This window comes from Lepidochelys kempii, chromosome 18 (assembly GCF_965140265.1).
Source record: "Lepidochelys kempii isolate rLepKem1 chromosome 18, rLepKem1.hap2, whole genome shotgun sequence".
NCBI lineage: Eukaryota > Metazoa > Chordata > Testudines > Cheloniidae > Lepidochelys > Lepidochelys kempii.
Window position 1 is genome coordinate 23030890 of NC_133273.1, and position 18109 is coordinate 23048998.

Sequence of the window (18109 nt, forward strand, 5' to 3'; positions counted from 1 at the left end):
GGAACGGTGCAGGCCACGTAGAGCGGGTTTACTGCTTCTGTTCTGACATTAGACGTTAGCCAAGCTCCAAAGCCACCAATGCCTCCTTCTCGGGAGGAAGAGGACGGATCTAAGAATCTTTCACCCACAAGTCCAGTGACTGCTGGGGAAGGCCATAAGCCCAGCTGGGAGTATCCCAGAACTATATACATGTAATGTGTATAACACGAATATTTATTTATTCTAGCACAGCGCTGCGACGGCCTCCTTCTGCCATCTATCCGTCGACCTGCCTGCGCCTCTCTGTGACACTCACCCAGCCAGCGAAGGGAAATAGTGCAACTTACTTAAACCTCTCCGGGGTCAGGAAATTGAGCAGGTGAAAGAGCTCCTCTAAGTTGTTCTGGAGCGGCGTTCCGGTCAGCAGCAGCTTGTAGTCAATCTTGTAGCTATTTAATACCCTAAAGAACTTGGACAAGAAGCCGAGTCAGGTGGGAGCAGTTCGGTTTGAGGGGGTGGAACCTGCTCAGTTGGTCATTTTAGAGCTTTTGGTTCTGCTAATCCAAAGTGCAACCGAAGCGTGGAGTAGCCTCCACTCCCTCCTCGTAGCCACCCCAGCCACCAGACCCCACCATTCAGGCTAGCCCAGGGAATCCTCTCTCTCCCTAGGGAGACCGGGAGGAGTTCCTCTAACCAAGGTGACACTGGCTACCCTGCTGAAATGATTATCCTGCCAGCGTGACTTGACTAAATCTCACGTGGTTTGAAACTGAATCTGCCCTAGACTTCTTGCCACTGGAAGAAGTCTCTCAATTTCCCTCAGTCTTTCCATTTCCAAGCCAGGAGAGCTTGGGACCGCTGAGGATGCATCTCATTTAGCCCAAGGGGATGGAGGGAAGGAGAGGGAGCGTCTTCTTTGGCTCTCAGGTGAGCCCTCCCGGCTGGCCTGGCAGCAGTGCTGACCGGCTCTGTGGGGCATGGGGGGCTGTCACCTCAAGGCTTCTCAACCAGGTGGGTAAGCCAGCCCATTGTGGGCCATGGAGGGGATAGAGAGACAAGCGGGCATGAATCCTGCAGAGCCAGCTCCCGCCCCGACCCTGGCAAGGTGTGGCTGCTGCTGGACTCGGCAATCTATCATCATCGTTTCTAAGCGCTTCAGATTTGCCCACATCAAAGTGAAGCCGTGTAGCGCCCTGTGGCATCTGAACGCCAACCGCCAGTTTTCTTTTTCCTGTGTTAAAGAAATCCACTTTGCCTCTTTTCTGTGTTTTTACCTCCGTTTGGAATTTCTGACTGTCACCAAACAGACTCCCCTGCTCCAACAGTGCGTCATCCCAGGCAGGCAAAGGGCCCCGTCCTCCTCCCATCTCTTCCCCCAGCTCCCATCAGTGACAGCCCGAAGGCTCCCCTGAACTCCAGCCACGCCCCAAACATACCAGTCACATCTGCTGACTTAACTGACCCAGGCAAAGCCTCCCACCTGCTCTCCCTGCTAAGCCAACGTGGCTCCTGAGGAGCAAGCCGGCGTCAGGACCACCGCAGCTGTGTACCAACAGCAGGACTTCTAAGGGCAGCGATAATGCAAGAGGCAGGAATAATCCAGATGAGATTCAAACCCCAAATTGAGTTTGGGGGTCGGGTGGGGGACATGCGGGAAATGATCTTTTGATGTGCAACCTGAGCAAATCTGTTCTGGACCCACAGAGAGGGAAACAAAGGGGAGTGCAGCCATGACGGGGCAGTGCAGTTGGACCGGTAAATGCACGTCCAAGTAACATTCTTCCCAGCTGCCGTGAAAGATACCTACTTTGGATTGGTTGTTCTTCAGCCTGTGAGCTTCATCCACCACCAGACACGCCCACTCTATAGAGCCTAAAACAGCCTGATCAATAGTGATCAGCTCATAGGATGTGAGCAGGACATGGAATTTAATCTGAGCTTCTTTCTAGATGAAATAAAGAGAGAGAACATCACAGATTAAAGAGACCAAGGGGACATGGTTGCCACTGGCCCTCAGTGCTTCTGCATACTACACACATCCCAACACGTGAAGAAAAATGTGGACTCATTTGCACCGCACTACAAAATGCCAGCAAGCCCAGTCTAGGAATGAATCAAGCCAGCAGAAAATCTATATCCATCTGAGCATTAAAATGAATTAGGGAGCTGTATAAACCAAACAGAGAAGGGTCCTGCAGAAATCTGTAAAGCCCATCATAAATCTGCTGCATTTATAAACAGGGTCAGCTTCTCTCTTTGGAGAACAGTTGATTCAGCTTCTTAGGAATCTCACCCTCTGTGGGTCACATTGTGCTCTCATTTGCACTGGTATAAATCCCAAGTAAATCCATTGGCTTCAGGAGAGTTACTCTGGATTTAAACTAGCACAAATGAGTGCAAACCTTTTCCATCCCTCCCTTTCTCCCTCCCCTCCATGCCAGAATCCTGTTCTCTGGTGTTCTGGTTCACAGGCCAGGCCACATGAAACAGAAACTACAGTTCTTTATCTTACAGAGAGTGCTAAACTGAGAAAATCATATGGGGAAGGAGCCTGCATCCTGGCAAAAAGAATACAATTCACCAGACAGCCCCAGGACAGCAAATTCCCTGCTGCAGTGGTAACATACACGGGTGGAACACACATCCCAGGGACAAAGAACCTGCCTCAAACCCATTAGACAGAATGAGAGCGGAGATAATGGGAACCCAGATGAGCACGAGGAGTCAGAGAAGTCAGAGTAAATATGCTCTCGGTTTGCAATTCCCAAGACAGCCCCAAAGAGAGAGACAGATGCCAGGAGAGGCTCATTAAGAGAGAGTTTCTTTTTCCATTTGTTAGCAGGCTTACAGAGGAGAATTTCTCTACATACCAAATGAGTAAGACAGTTAATCTTTCCTAGCACCTTTCACCCTCTCCCCTGCCAATAGCAAAAATTTGCTTTGCCTCAGGCAGGGTCAGGGCTGTAGCTAGCCAGGACTTACTTTCATTCGGAAAACCTTCTTCCCACTCCGGATGGCATTGTCTTCAAAGGAGAACTCATTTTCTCGGATCACAGCCCGGCTTTCCTTATCCCCTGTGTAGGTCACCACATAGAAGTCAGGTGCCCACATCTCAAATTCTCGCTCCCAGTTGATAATAGTGGACAGAGGGGCACTAACCAGATATGGCCCTTTCGAGTGGCCCTGTTCAGAAAGGCAAATTCCAGGTGAGTGTGCTGCACCCCAGGCTCCCATAGGATGCCAAGGAAGTAAGGACTGTCTCCATGGGTGCCAAAACACTCACCTCTTTGTACAGGGAGTACAGGAACACAATGGTCTGCACCGTCTTCCCAAGCCCCATCTCATCAGCAAGGATCGTATCGGTTCCCTGGGCCCAGGAAAACCTCAGCCAGTTCAGTCCCTCTAGCTGGTAAGGATGCAAGGTGCCTCCTGTTGCATCAATATACCATGGCTGCTTGTCAAATTTAACTGTAGGCTGTAGGGGAAAGAGGTGGAATGCAAAGTCTGCAGAGCCTGTTCCTCCCCTCACCTTCCTTCTCTCTATAGCCTGCTAGGTTCCTGCTCAAGGCTTTAACACAGACAGACCCAAATCAAGATTTAAACGCAGTTCGTACAGTTCCAAAATGCAGTCCTCCTCCTCAGTACAGAGCTGCAGCCTGCAGAGACTACAGATTCCAGCATGCAGTGGTCTGTTTGTGTCCAACACCTGAGAAATTCCCTTTCCTCTTGATAATTCTGCTTAAGGAATGAACAGAGAAAACGTGTGGGGCGTGGCCATTCAGATGAAGGTGCTGCACTGTACAATCGAGGGCAGCTGAAAATGGTTCCCTTTGACGTAAATGAGATGTAGCGTTAGCCCCCCAGAAAGGAAGACCCAGGGCTGGACAAGGTCTGGGCTTTAACACAAAGAAATACTGAAACAAACTTGCAGTGGGGGAGGTTTAGATTGGATATTAGGAAAAACTTTTTCACTAAGAGGGTGGTGAAACACTGGAATGCGTTACCTAGGGAGGTGGTAGAATCTCCTTCCTTAGAGGTTTTTAAGGTCAGGCTTGACAAAGCCCTGGCTGGGATGATTTAACTGGGAATTGGTCCTGCTTTGAGCAGGGGGTTGGACTAGATGACCTTCTGGGGTCCCTTCCAACCCTGATATTCTATGATTCTATGAAACTACGTTTCTTAGGAGCTCATGCAAGAATGGGGAACAAGTGAGATTCTCAGCTGGATCGCATACCCCTGCTCTGCTGCCTTCACACCCCTCACTTACATCAACAATTGGAGTTTCTGGAGGTTTTTCTAGTTTTTCTTCCTTCAGTTTTCTCCCTTTCTTGTTCAGCCTCTTTGGCGGTTGGATATCATCCCCCAACATCAACTCCCTGGAAGAGACCATTAAACAGAGGGCATGGATCAGACAAGGGGAGCTGGATAGGCAGAAGGATATTCCCCTCATGGCCTCCACACAATGGATTAGAATTCCCAGCCAATCTCCATTTGTTCTTTCCCCACAGAAACTTTTCCGCCCCAGCTCTAGCTGAACCTCCCTGATCATTAATGAGTAGGTTATAATAAGCCAGGCAATTTCACCCAAAATTCATGTAATAATTTACTCAAAATAAAAACACTCCAATATTTTTTCCTAAAAACTAGACAGAGCCAGGCACAATGGATTGTCTTGGAAATGCAATGAGTCAAATTAATACTACTGATAAAAATGAATTACTTCTGCACACAGACAGGCGGATACTCGAGATGCTATAGATAGGCTGTAAACAGATATGTGGACTAGAGATTTTGGGTGCCCAACTTGAGACACCTTAAAAGGGCCTGATTTTCAGAAAGTGCAGCTCACCCACGCAATGAAAATCCGTTCCCTTAAGGTGGTTCCAGTTCTTCACTCAAAATATGGGGCACCAAAAATCACCGGTCACTTTAGATGCTGTAGATCTGCATGACTCTATGCTGCCGGCGCAGACTACAGACCACACTGCCTCCCTGGCTCATACCTGTGATTCCAGTAAATCTGTTTCAGGTTTTCATAGTACGGGATGTCTATGTCGTCAATCTCCCAGGTACACTGGTCGTAAGGTAAATCTTTCCACTTGATCAGGTAGTGGACATCTCCCTTTTTATCAAAGCTAGAATTCATAATATAGAAAAGCACATCACTGAAATGACCTAATGTAACAAACATTGTCTGAGCTGGTGTTTCCCTTGTACTGCCATGTATTAGCAATGGAAACATCTCCCTGATGAGACAGCTTCCTCTCTCTCAAACACAACCCCCCAGGCCTTCAGAGCCTAGAAGTCTCAGCAGGGTTTAATTAAAGTCCCTTGAAACAGAGAACCCTGCACCCAACAAAACATGCTTAGGTCTCCTGTCAGCTAGCCCCCAGGAGATTCACACGGAGCCAGTGGAGGAAAGAACACCAGAGATGGGCTCTCATACACATGCCCAAAACCATGAACAAAACCACCAAATGTCCAGATATAAATACACAGCAATGGGGGGCCTGCCCTTCCAAAGGCAATGAATTCAGGAACCTTCCCAGGGGGAGTACCAAGACTTGTGTAGGCAGGTTTCAATCCTAAGCAAACAGCTTGCTATGACCCTGTTTTCAAGAAACCGAATACTCCATCCTCTGTTTGCACCTTCAGAGTATGAAGTCGATGCAGAGCTAAAACAAGCAAGAAGGAATCAATAGTTTCAGGTGGAATGGTCTATTAATCTGCTGGGTATGTTTAATCAATCACAGAAGCTAAATGCCACACGATTTCTTTGTCTCTGTGCTGCCTGTAATTTAGGGTTGGGGACAATAATTTATGTAACACCACCGCTTTTAGCACTGTGGCGGCAGCGTGCAGCAGGTACCCAGGGCTGCTCAGAGGCCAGGTAACATAGGGCTGTTAGCGAAAGAGCAAGAAAATTAGCTGAATGTTTTTAAACTTAAAAGAATGAAAGTCAGAAAGAGCAGGGCAGGGTCCTACATTTCAGCCTAAGCACAGGAACGTAGGCACTCATCCAGTATCCTATCTCCAACAGTGCCGGATGTTTCAAAGGAAGGTGCAGGCACTTATGGAATAATCTGTCCCCAAGGAAAGTCCTTTCCTAAAACCCATTAATTAGAAGTTGGCTTATGCCCTGAAAAATGAGTTTATATCCCTTCCAAAATTCTTGGGGTTTGTTAATTTTTTCATTACTATTGTTGTTCTGGATATTCTCACATTTATATAAATGTCTCTTCCAAATCCTGCTGTGCTCTTAGCCTCAATGGTATCTTGTTGCAGTGAGTTCCACTGGCTATTTTTGCATTATGTGAAGAGGTATTTCCTTTTACTAGTTTTAAAAGTTTATTGAATGTCCCCCGGTTCTTGTAGTATGAGACACTGTGAACAAAAGTTCCCAAAAGACATTCTCTAGTCCAGTCATTCGTTTGAAAAGCTTATCATGTCTCCTTATACATTTCTCATACCAATTACACTGAAAAACTAATAAAAACCTTTCAGAATCCGGTTATTTATAAAAGGCAAGACCTGCCTTATTTACATAGAACGTAACTCTGGCACAGGGTTTTGCCACACAACTTGACTCAGTCCTCGTCAAACAGCTTTGAAGAGAAGTGTGTAATTCCTAATTTAGAAGTTCTACAAAGCGATCCTTGCCTTTAGACTTTAAAAAAAAAAAAAAAAAAAAGGTATCAACCCAGAAGATTATCTAATACATAGGAAATGTCTTCAGCACAAATAAACTCAGATATCATGGCTAAATAATTGAAATTCATTTAAATTCTTCTCTGCATGCACAGTCCCATCAGCCTCCAAGGGAGTTATGTGAGCATTAGCTACCTCTCAGTATACATGTGATTCCCAAACTCCTGCAAATGTCTTTGATGTGATTTGAGTGAGGGTGGAATGCATGATTCCCCACAGAAATGAACAGCATACACAGAAATGGACTGGGTTTGAGAGTAGTTTGTGTGAGTAATAGCAGCTGCATGGTGCGATCAACAGGAGAAACACTGATCACCCAGTCGCAGAAGAAATTTATGAATTTTTCAGTAAAATATTAGTTGCCATCAGGGACCCAAATAATGTATTTGGGGAAAGTTTAATAACGCCAAGATCCGCCTTTTGGAAGAATTTACTATCTATATTTTTAACGTGCAATTTAATAGAAATGGAAATAATACAACAATTCATGTTTGGCCTCACTTTCAGCTCTGTAATAAGCTTCCAAGGTGATGGATAGCCTTGGAATAAGTTTACAGCTTTACAGTCTTTAGGAGGAGCAAATTAGGGTTGCAAAAGCAAAGCAGTAGGTAAATCCCCATCCCCTGGCCAGCAAAAAGTTTGGGCTTGGGGAGACATCACAGGACAAATTCTGCTGTCACTTACAGGGTCTGGAAATTCAGATTAATTCCATTAGAATTGGTGGAATTGTTCTGGGTTAACACTGGTGACACACATGAGCAGCACCCGTCCTACCAAGACACCAGGCTGTCTATGTTCTGATATTACAATGCTGTGCCACGAATGGCCACATGGCACTAGCCTGGATGATCCCTGTGCTCTGGGCTGCCTAAATTCAAGGCCAGATTCAATAATGTCAGTGGGTAGAATCCAAACTTGAAATGCTGTGTGTGTGTAACTTTGCAAACATCTCCCTGATCACTCTGTGGTATGTTATCTTCTTAGCACAAGCAGATCTAACCGTTGCTTAATTAATATTGCCGACAAACTAGGCTTGACATAGAAATACTGCTTGCTACAGAAATTCTAGTTCCCCCCCAAAAAAACCTAGCTAATCACCATAAATCACCACCCCAAAAACCTCTGCAGGATTGGGAATATCACACAGTCCATACTAATGACTTGGGGAGGAACCACTCCCTACACCTTCATTTGCAAAAGGAGGCAAGGTGAATGCATCAGGTTTCACTCAGAATTCCTTCTTCATGGATCTTCACGAGGCCCTACGGGCAATCTTTGCCCCTTGATGTTATAGGAGTTCTAGGAGTCTGTACACCCACCCCTCTCTCCTGCACAACTCCCCACCTGTGGTTCAGGATTCGGTGAATCATCATCCACTCAGGTTTGATGCCGTATCGATAGTACTTCTCCTCCATCTTGACGTACTGCGGGTCTTTGTTCTTCCGCTTCTCGCTTTTGCCATCTTCATCCCCAGAGCCATAGTCAAAGGCCGGGGGTTCATCCATGTCGTTCTTTCTTTGGTAGTTGCGATACATCACGGTGTGGTACAGCTCCAGCTGCGCCCAGAGAAAGCAACAAATGGGGGAGCTGGTTATGTTTCAACACCCCCACACACGTGTCGAAAAGGGCCACAGGTGTGCCCGGCCCAGCCACGGGCAGCATCGCACGCAGTCCCCCTCTCACCAGCCTCGCTGCGTCTTACCTGCAGCTCCTTGACCCAGGAGCAATGCCAGTAGGAGAGTCCTGCCCACTTCACAAAGAACTCCCGCTCCGGGATCCCCTCCAGGGGCTTTGATGGAGGGACAGACAGCTCCAGCTCAGGCGGAGGGAGCCCAGACAGGAAGGGGGCAGGGGGCTCTCGCCAGACCCAGTGCAGGATGCGTTGGACTTTGCCTTTTAAGGGAGGGCACTGAGAATAAAAGGAGGCAAAAATAACACACATACACTCGAGGTTTAAAATGGGCCCCGTCAGCCCCACACAGCAGTTCCCCCTTCCCACTTCCCCGGCAGCACAGCCCTGAAACACCAGGGAAAGCCCAACCCATCACTACCAAGCCCCGGCTTCGCAATGGCTGGACACCAGACCTGGCCTGGATTGAGCACTAGACCTGCACTGGCAGTGGAGTCTGCTGGAGGGCAAAGAGGTCTGCAGTGGGGAAATGTAGCACAGATCCTGCCTGGGCCAAGCCATGAGGGGAGCTGTTACTCTTAGCTGTTACATCGCGCAGTGGTGCAGAATCCCCCTAGGAGTAAGCTGTCCAGAGAAGGAGGGCATTGCCAGGGCAGAGAGGGAGGTGCACTAATCGAGAGGCCCCCTGAGCAGTCTCCACTGGCACCTGGTCCATAACTGGAAACTGCTTCCACTGTGGGAAATCCCCAGGCAGGATGGGCAGCAGCGACTGGCAGTAAATTAGGCCCAGACTCAAGGGAACCCAGGGTCATGCAACAAATTGGGCAGTTTTTAACAACCCCAGAGTCAGGCCAGTTCTAGGCCTGGCCTGCCACCTCTGACTCAGCCTGGACAGTCCTGAAAGGAAATGCTGTGCTCTATGTCAACCCCAGGGCTTGTTTCTTAATCAATGCTCTTTTTTACTGGTCGGACAGTAACAAGTGAGTGAGTGAGAGGGGTGAAACGCACGGGGCGGGGTGAGTGAGAGAGTGCCCCCCAAGGCACCTTGAATGATGGCAGATCCATCCCCTGGATGCAGGCGTGCTGGAAAAGGATGGCTCTGTCTGAGCGGCCATGATGCTGCCCATGTCCCAGCTGGGGACAGAACGGGCTGGGAAGTAATCAGTGTTTCACTAGTCCCATATTTAATTCTCCAGTACTGTCGCGGGCTCCACAAATCACGCCTACCCGCCACTGCAGCTCGGCTGCCTCCGATGCGGGAGGCTCCTCCACGCAGGAGATGCATCAAATGGGACCTGACACTTAATCTAAAAAGCTGCAGGGAAATAACCGGTCATCTGCATAGGGCAGCAAGTCAGTGCAGGGAACAGAGCCTTCCAGAGACCCAGCAGGTCCTAGAGGCAGCCTGGGGAGGGGGATGACAGACTCTGCAGAGCAGGAAGTGAGGGGCAGGACGGCAGGCCCATGGGGAAGAGGGCATGGGATGGGGGCACATCAGAGGGGGGTGGGATCAGAGCCCATCAGAGCGGGGCGTCTGTCTGCCCTCACTCTAGCACCAGTTCTGAAACCCTCAGGCCACGCTGAAGCCCGCTCCTTGCCCCGGGGGAAGCGAAGGGGCGGCAGGACAAATGCTGGTAACACTCACTGTACAGCGCGGGCAGAGCCATTCACCATTTGGTATTTCCGGCAGAGGCGGGTTCAGACAGTGCAGGTGATAGGAAGACGGGCAGGTGTCACAGCACAGCAGCTCCCCGCCATCCTTACACACACGGCAAAACTCCATGTGGTCATCCTCCTCCTCTTCGCCTCCTTCCTCGTCCTCCTCCTCCTCTTCCTTCGGCTCCCACTGGATCCCTTCCTTCTCCTAGGGAAGGTGCATCAGCACAGTGCTGAGTATTTACTTAGGTGGCCCATCCAGTGCCCCAAGGGTGTCTGATAGGTGTCTGAACACACACGGGCGCTTTCCCCTGCGGGCCAAGTTCTCAGCCCTCAGCACCCGAACACGCAGCTGCAAGAGCTCCTGTTGGGGTAGGAACTGCATGAGGAGGCTGAGAAGCCAAGTCAGCCTTGCAGGGATTCGGATCCATGAATCCAGGGAGTCAAGGCCATTTCCAACCTGAGTCTTAGCTCCGCTAAGCCACCTCTCTGGTGAACACTGCAACCAAGTTTGGCTGCAGCCAAGTCCTGCTGCTCTGGTCCAGGACATGGTTTCAGAGCCATTGATCACACGGCACCAACTAAAAAGCAAAGGCTCCTTTTGGACAGGGTGCCGCTGCGACTTAGATAAGCCCATGTGCGGTGAGGAGTGGGACACACAAATCTCTGAGCACTCCTCTCTGCAGAAGAGGAACCCTCCTTTTACTAGTGCTCCCAGCTATGTTCTAAGCTGATTTTCAGCAGCAAAGTTACCCAGTTTCAAACCAACTCCACAGTTACTCACACAGTGCGGGCAGCTCCACTTGCCCTCCGGTGCTTTCTCCAGCTCAGGATCCAGGCAGACGAGGTGATAGGCGCGAGGACAAGTGTCGCATAGGATGATCTCCCCTCCCTGCTGGCAGACTTCACAGTAGTCCTGGTGGTCGGTCTCGTATCCATCCCCTTCTTCAACTAAGAACAAGGGACACACAGGACAGTCAGAGAAGCAGCAGCCATCACATGCTTTCCCAGGAGGAAACGAGACAATTTCTCTTGTAAAAGGATTCATTATATTTAAGGAAACAAAGAGAACATTCCACCTTAGTCCCCATCTATTACATTCCCCTACCTCTCTGTCCCTCAGAATCAGTTTATCTGGGTCTTTGCACACAGCATCATCTCACCTCTGTCTCTCTTTCTCTCTCCACACTGTATCATCCTTTGGTTCCTTCAGGCTCTCAATGGAGAATGCCAGAACCTGGAGAGGTTGCAAGGGAGGCCAGTCAGAGAAACCTCCGCAGATACCATCACCATCAACTGCAAATGTACCATGCAACAATAATACAGCCGAGAAGGACTCTTCCTCTTTGGACTACTCTGGTCTCCCTGTGTGTGCACTAGACTCAGAGGCAGGAGCTCATCCAACCTGGTACAGCAGGGGACAAGGAAGGGCAGGATAGCTCTATGGTTAAGGCACTGGACTAGGACTCAGCAGACCTGGCTTCAAGTCCCAGTTCTGCCACAGCCTCCCTGAATGACCTTGAACAAGTCACTAAAACACTCTGTGCACAACTGCTCCTCTGTAAACTAGGGAAGATAATGAGTCTCCCTTTGTCAGTCTGATCTACTAGGACTATAAGCTTCTTGGGGCAGAGTCTGTCTCTCGCTATGTATTTGTACAGCACCTCGCACAACTGGGTCTCCATGCACTGCTGCAACGTGAATAACAAACAAAAAGACTAAACAGATTCCGTCTTCATGTAGGGGACTGATTTGCAGCCAGTCCCAGTCTTCGTGAGCTCAGCTCTCACCGGTGTAAGAGGTCAAACCCAGAGAATGAGGACCGTGCATTGCCAGGGTGAGACAGTCTCGTTTCCTATCCCAGCAGAAGCTTCCAGCCCCACATCCAGAAGCTGCCCTTTGATTTGTTGAAAGTATAACTTGAGGGTGAAGATAAGAAGCTACAGGATATTTGGAATTTCTGGATCTGAAATATCTCGTGCGGAGCAAGGACGGAAGATAAAAAGAAAAGGATCCTTTCTGTCGCACTACAAGAGTGAATGGCTGCCCAAGCTGAGAACACAGCGGGGACAGTGCTGCCATGGAGCAGATGGCTGTGCTGAGCCAGCAACAGCTGAGGAGAAGCCAAGCTGCTGCCGTGAATGCAAGTCCGGGATGGTGGGAGGAAACAAGTACTGCACTTCGCTCCTGGAGTCCTTCGGGGGCGGAGAGAGACGCCGCCAAGCCAGTGTCAGCAGAATACTTCCGGGCCGTTCGGTCCAAAGGGACCTTTATGGATTTTCTCAGTCGCAGTGAAGCAGAGAAAGTGTTGCTAAAAAAAATCAATGGTATCCAAAAAACGATACATACGTCTGATCCAATACCCTGCTGCGTGCCTTGTCCTGCTGCTTGCATGCATTTCTTATCCCAGGGCACGTCCATGAGGCTGAATGAAGCATGTGCCTTGTGAATTACTCTGGCATTTAACACAGGGAAAAAAACCCTAATCTTGTTCACATCTTCATGCTCCCCTATGTCAGCTAGACACCTTGGCCTACGTGGCTGGCCACTCTGTAAGGCTAAATTTACTGGTGGCGTGTTCCCGCAAATACCGTTTTCATGGAAGGGAAACAATGCCAGGCCAGCAGACAGGGCTCTCCCTCCAAAGCAAGGCAGCGCTGAAAGAACGGGAGCTGCTCACACCCCTGGCGAGACACAAGCCAGCAGTGGCATTTCGCGTTGGGTGTGAATGAAGGCTCCCCTCGCCCCCACACACCCCCACATGGAGCCAGGGTCAGATGCTGCACTGGAAGCTCCCACACAGGGCTCCAGGGACCAGAGAAGCACACATCAAAGCAGGAAATCCAAACAGAACAGGAGCGGAGTACAAAGAAATGGCCTACTCCTCTTTTTCTTTCTCCTCCTCTTCCCTCTCTTCCCCAAGCCCGCCGAGCATTCGGAGCGCACCGAAGAGCTGTTGATGCTGGCGCTGTCGAAGTCCGACTCCTCCCGCTCCTCCTCTTCACTCTGCAAGGGAAATCAAACCACACAGTGGCAAAGCATTGGCTTCTCGTCCCCCGCTGCCAGAGGGCCAGTCCTTGTGGCAGGAGGAGCGCAGCACCGAGAAGCTGGGCAAATGCACAGGGAGAACACAGCTCATTGAGTGAGCTCCTCAGGGCTGAGCCCCACTGAGGCCAAGCGGTAAAGCTTGCGGGTTCATTGAGTAGTTAGGGATAGGCCACAGGCAGGTTTATACAGCTCCTGGTGACATTATGCGGAGGTTATGCAAGTGCGTCACAAAGTAAATCTTATGTATTATACCAATCTCTTGGACTCAGTGTCGAGCCAAATAGGGCTGGATTGTATCTGGCATCTGCAGGACAATGCTCTCTCTCCTTCAGCTCTGAAGAGAGGCTGCCAAGCCTGTTCCCTGGCACCTCCAGCAGCCGCTGAAGGGAGCAGACAGATTAAGATCCCAAATCACTGAAAGACTCTAAGTGCAGATTTAAAGAGTGCAAATCAAGCCATTTAAATCAGGCGACAGTCCAGCTCCTTCTCCACTTACCTGACAAGAGTCGGAGGCAGGGCTCCCTGGCTGTCTCTGATAACACCTTCACAAATGCACAGATTGCACTGCACAACCAGCCAGGGGTCATCCTGGGACGGCTCAGTGTCCCCTGAACACCGGGTATTGGCCAGAGGCAGGACACTGGACCAGAAGGTCTCAACGGTCTGATCTAACACCTCAGCCGCTAGGGCCACTCCCTGCACCTCTTACCGATGCCAGCAGCCTCACTGGAGTCAATGGCACGGCTTGGGTGAGTCGGGGTTACAGCTTCAGGCAACTAGACAGGTTTAGTCTTGCAGGAGAAATGCAGCCTCCTCACCCAGGGCCTGGTGTGTAAAGAGCCGTTGGCTCGTGCCCTTTAAAAGTAGCTCCATGAGATACTGTGTTTGAGCACAGTGCAGATTTTGCCTGGAGCACGAAACGAGACTGATCCAGCCAACAGGAGCTTTGCGTATCAGACACAATGAGGGCTCAGAATTCCAGGCTCACCCAGAATAGCCCCTGCCACGAAAAGCACTAAACAAGCATGTGTGTCTGTTGAAGTGAGGGGGAGCGGGGCTGGGGGAAACAAAGCTACCACATCCTCTGCTAAAAGCGGGGAGCTCTCCTCTCCTCCCTCGCTTGGGTGGCTGCACTACTTCTCCCGGACCGATACAGTGAGGGCACCCCCGGACCCCCCGTTGCTTCAGTCTGCCATAACCCCGGCACGTGCATGCGCACACAAAAATTCACACACTCGCTACTTCGTTGATTTTTTTTTTTTTTGCAAATAGTTAAATGAACTAAAACTTACACTGTGACATCACACCTAAAATTAACACTTCTAAATTCTCATTCTGGACCCTAAACCCTTCTCCCCAAAGCTCTGATTTACACACACACAAACACACACTGTACTTAGTCCTCTGACTAACCGTGGGAGAAACTCTGAGCTTTTAGCATCACTTGAAAATGTGAATGCACAAATCTAGGGTCCACTTTTGAAAATTTGCCACATATTCACATACTTATGATTGAAAACTACTGCAGCGGATTGGTTCAAAAACGCTCCTTTCACTTGAATCTTTGTTGCACAAAAGTAATTTACAAATTGATTATATTACATGTAATGGCTCCAGAGGGTTAGTGAACTCCAATAAGGCTAAATTAATGGGATTCTGATCAATATTATCAAGACCTACAGGAGTTCTGTCCTTATTCTATAGTTATTTAAAATATTTATTCTTTAAAATACTCTGCATACATTTGATATTCATACACTGCCAAGTGCACAGCATGCAAACTGTATTACAGATTTTTTTGGCCTTGCATTTATTCCTGTGGTCTTCTACTCCAGGAACTGTGCTGGAAAATCACAGGCTAGATATGGTAATATAATTAAAGCATTTGATAATTCTCTCTGACATACATTCAGTACGAGGGTAGGCCCTAAACAGTTTATTTGCAAATGAAATCTGAAATTATGTTATCACCGAACTCACCACAGGAAAGAATTAAAACTGATTCTATGATTTTAGTGGAAGAAATTCCCAAACATGCCATCTCTAGGAACGTGAGCCTGGATGCAGTTCTCTTCCAAAGGGTAGAATACCCACTGAGCAAAGATTGGTTTCTAACAAAGAAACGCAAATGAGATTTTAAGATTTCCTTACCCAGGCCCAAGTGGGGAGGGACTGCCAGCATTTCCCCAGCTGAAGGAAGCTTGGCGCTTCCAATGGGTGAAATGCATGCCAGTGCAAAGGGCCAACGCCCCACGTAAATTCAACTTGAGCCCTTGGTGCGGCACAGACTGTGTGCTGGCCCCTCTCTGCACAGGAGTGAATTTCCCCCTGTGCAAAATGGGTTGACAGTCACAGCCCAGCTCTGTGGGACAAGTAGCCACATCCAATACCCATCAGTGCAACTGGCACTAATTGTCTCCCTTCTTGGCAGAGACACACCAAAACTGAATGAGCTACAGAACTGAACACCCTTCTCCTATCTGCGAATGGGGCTTCAGGCAGGATAAGGAACACCGCAGGAGGAAGCTTGCCCGGCCACTACCCAAAATGTTGGGGGAAACAGAGGACTCCAATCTCCAGGGCTGCCCGCCCAGCACCCTCCACCGGCACCAACATTCGCCATTTACAGACAGAGAGCGCTTACTGATGAGCCTTTTTTCCTTTTGTTGGCGATTCCTCCAAACCGGAATTTCACGCCCGTCATCTTTTTCCCCTTCCCCTTTTTCTTCCCATCTTTGGAGCCCTTGATTTTCTTCCGCACTCCTGGACCTAAATGAACAGAAAGATTTTCTTGACGTTCTAATGATGGACACCTTGATTTCTACATTCTCCCCAAACCCTATTGCTCATAATTTACCTTCGTTCAAGTATCTTCTGAGTGTTTGCATTGCCTGCGTAACATTCTAGCTTATCACATCGTGTTCCCCCCACACACTGAATCCACACAGAGGATAAGTGCCTAATACTGCTACCCGTTAAGAGAGCGACTCCTTTAGTTAAAGAGGCAAAGGCCCTGTGCTTTGGTGCTGAAGGTCCCATGTTCAATGCTGGGAAAGAACCAAGGCTCTACATTTTTACAGTTTCCCTCCTGTTTGAAAACGATGCTTCACAAACATTCCTCACTGAACTTTATAAATGCAAGAGCAGAGCAATGAAAGCAGCATGTCTCCTTCCCCAAAGGTGCTTCTTTCCCCTGTGGCTCTCTGTGTCTCCGCAGTGGGAACCCTAAGCAAATACTGAGGGGTGGCCAACTGCTTCCCTTATAAACCAGGGGTTCATATTTAACTGCTTTGCATTTGGGTGAAAAGTGCAGCCTGCCCCCCAGGGGCCAGGAAAGGGACTGCAGCTCAGATACTGCAGAGATGGGTGCAAATAACTAACCTCTGTGGGTGTGGCCAGGGGGGACAGACGACAGCTTCCTCCCACAAGATCAGCTAAGTGGACTGAGAGATGCTGCACGAAAACTATGGGAAAGGAAAACTGTTGCAAACAGCACCATGCCTCTTGGGCTGCTCCTTTCAAAGCTCTTGAGGCATCAGGATTTGATTGCTGCATAATTGGAACAGAAACTTCATGAAGAAAAACACTGTAGGAACAAAGGGAGATTTCTCTCCCTCCTCCCCTTCCCCATTTTTTCTTCCAATGACTCATGAAGCCCTTTCTGAACGCTGAGGGAAGCCTCCCGTCTCTGCTGTCAGGAGCAGGAAAATGTTAATAGTTACAGACTCATTTCAATAAAAATGAGATCAATTCCGTAGGAGCTGCTGTAGATTAACACGCTTGCAAATGGGGTTTGAAGGCAGTGTCCTTCTACCTCCCCGCTAGGAAATCAAATACCTTATAAGTTATTTTTGTAATCTTTTCTACTGTGGTCTCTTCGCTGTTCTTGAATGTCCTACGTCGGTCCAGATGGAATGCATCGGCCAGACTGCTGAATATTACAGAGGCATACAGACAGAACACATCTGCTCTGCCAATGTCCTGCCCTGCATCCTACCACCCCTACTATTCCATTTGAGTTTCCCCCAACAGATTTTCCAGTGCCGCTCAGTCCTGATCTTACTGGCCTGCAAATTCACTCCAGCTTGAAAAGTGCCCTTTCCAGGAGGTTGCGAGATTTCACTAGCGAATATTTATAAAGCTCTTGGAGATCCTTTGTGACACAGGTATCACATCAAGAAATATTGTTATTATTGCTTTATTTAAAGTAGGATACAAATCCTCCATGGTCCTGGAAACGTGATCGGTCATTATATAAAGAATCACAGTTCATCTGTGGCATTTATTGTAGAGTACAAATACAAACTACAGACACAGACTCACAAGTTTCCCCACAGCTCAATTTCCAGCTTTGTTTCCCTTACTTACCAGGCTTCACACCCTGTCTGGAACTAGCTAGGTAGCACACGGACACATCTAGTGGCTAAATAATATACTGCAAGTAAATGTATTGTTTATCATTGCAAGATCTACCCACGCTGTCTGGTTAGCCATTCATTCCTGCCTGGCACGTTACCTTTGCCCTCCTTGGTTTTCGCTTTCCTGATGGCCATGGGCAGAGCAGACTGCTGAGGGCTGACAGAAAGCTGAGGTGCAATGGTGACTGTTTCCACAGCTGCCGCCACTGCGGCTGCAGCTGCCGCGGCCGAGCTGCCTTTGAACGGGTTGTTGGCGCTGAATTCTCGCCATTTGGCACCAAGCACTGTCATCATCTTGGACATGGGGATTTTGGGATTCTTCTTGGCAATGAGAGGCCTGCAGGGTGGGGTAGGAAAAACCATCAGTCGATAGGGCTCCTCTGCGGTCTGATTGTTTTAACTCATCACACACTGGGGAAAAGCGTAACATGAATTAGCAGCCAATGCCTGACACCGATTGTGACAAGTCACTGGCAACAGATGCACTGAAAACAGTAGAAACCAAAACTGCCCTAGCAAGGAAAGAGAGGGAAAATGTTCAAATATTCAATGACTTTTTTCCCCAAAAAAATCTTTGATTGTTTTCAACCAGCTTAAAGAGCAGCCAGGGTGGGGGGAAATTCACAATTTTCAACAACAAAAAATTGGGAAAACTTTATTTTTTGGTGAA

General features: G+C 48.7%; 1 protein-coding gene across 14 annotated transcripts in view; it reads right to left on the reverse strand.

Annotated features, from left to right (window-relative positions):
* CHD5 (chromodomain helicase DNA binding protein 5) overlaps positions 1–18109 on the reverse strand; it is an 80505-nt gene that overhangs the window by 32342 nt on the left and 30054 nt on the right. For 12 of the 14 annotated variants that reach the window (XR_012155512.1, XM_073316220.1, XM_073316218.1 and 9 more), the window contains exons 5-17: positions 17538–17776; positions 15666–15790; positions 12856–12979; positions 10758–10924; positions 9963–10181; positions 8390–8596; positions 8032–8243; positions 4983–5114; positions 4247–4355; positions 3263–3454; positions 2962–3162; positions 1787–1924; positions 327–448 (exon numbers count right to left, since the gene is read on the reverse strand). Coding sequence is in view for 13 of the 14 variants with exons in the window: in XM_073316220.1 (XP_073172321.1) it covers positions 327–448; positions 1787–1924; positions 2962–3162; positions 3263–3454; positions 4247–4355; positions 4983–5114; positions 8032–8243; positions 8390–8596; positions 9963–10181; positions 10758–10924; positions 12856–12979; positions 15666–15790; positions 17538–17776 (2187 nt within the window). In the remaining variant the exon portion in view is untranslated. Of the gene's footprint in view, positions 1–326; positions 449–1786; positions 1925–2961; positions 3163–3262; positions 3455–4246; positions 4356–4982; positions 5115–8031; positions 8244–8389; positions 8597–9962; positions 10182–10757; positions 10925–11136; positions 11211–12855; positions 15028–15665; positions 15791–16402; positions 16554–17537; positions 17777–18109 lie in introns of those variants that run through there. The other 2 variants (XM_073316227.1, XM_073316228.1) reach the window with 2 other exon arrangements.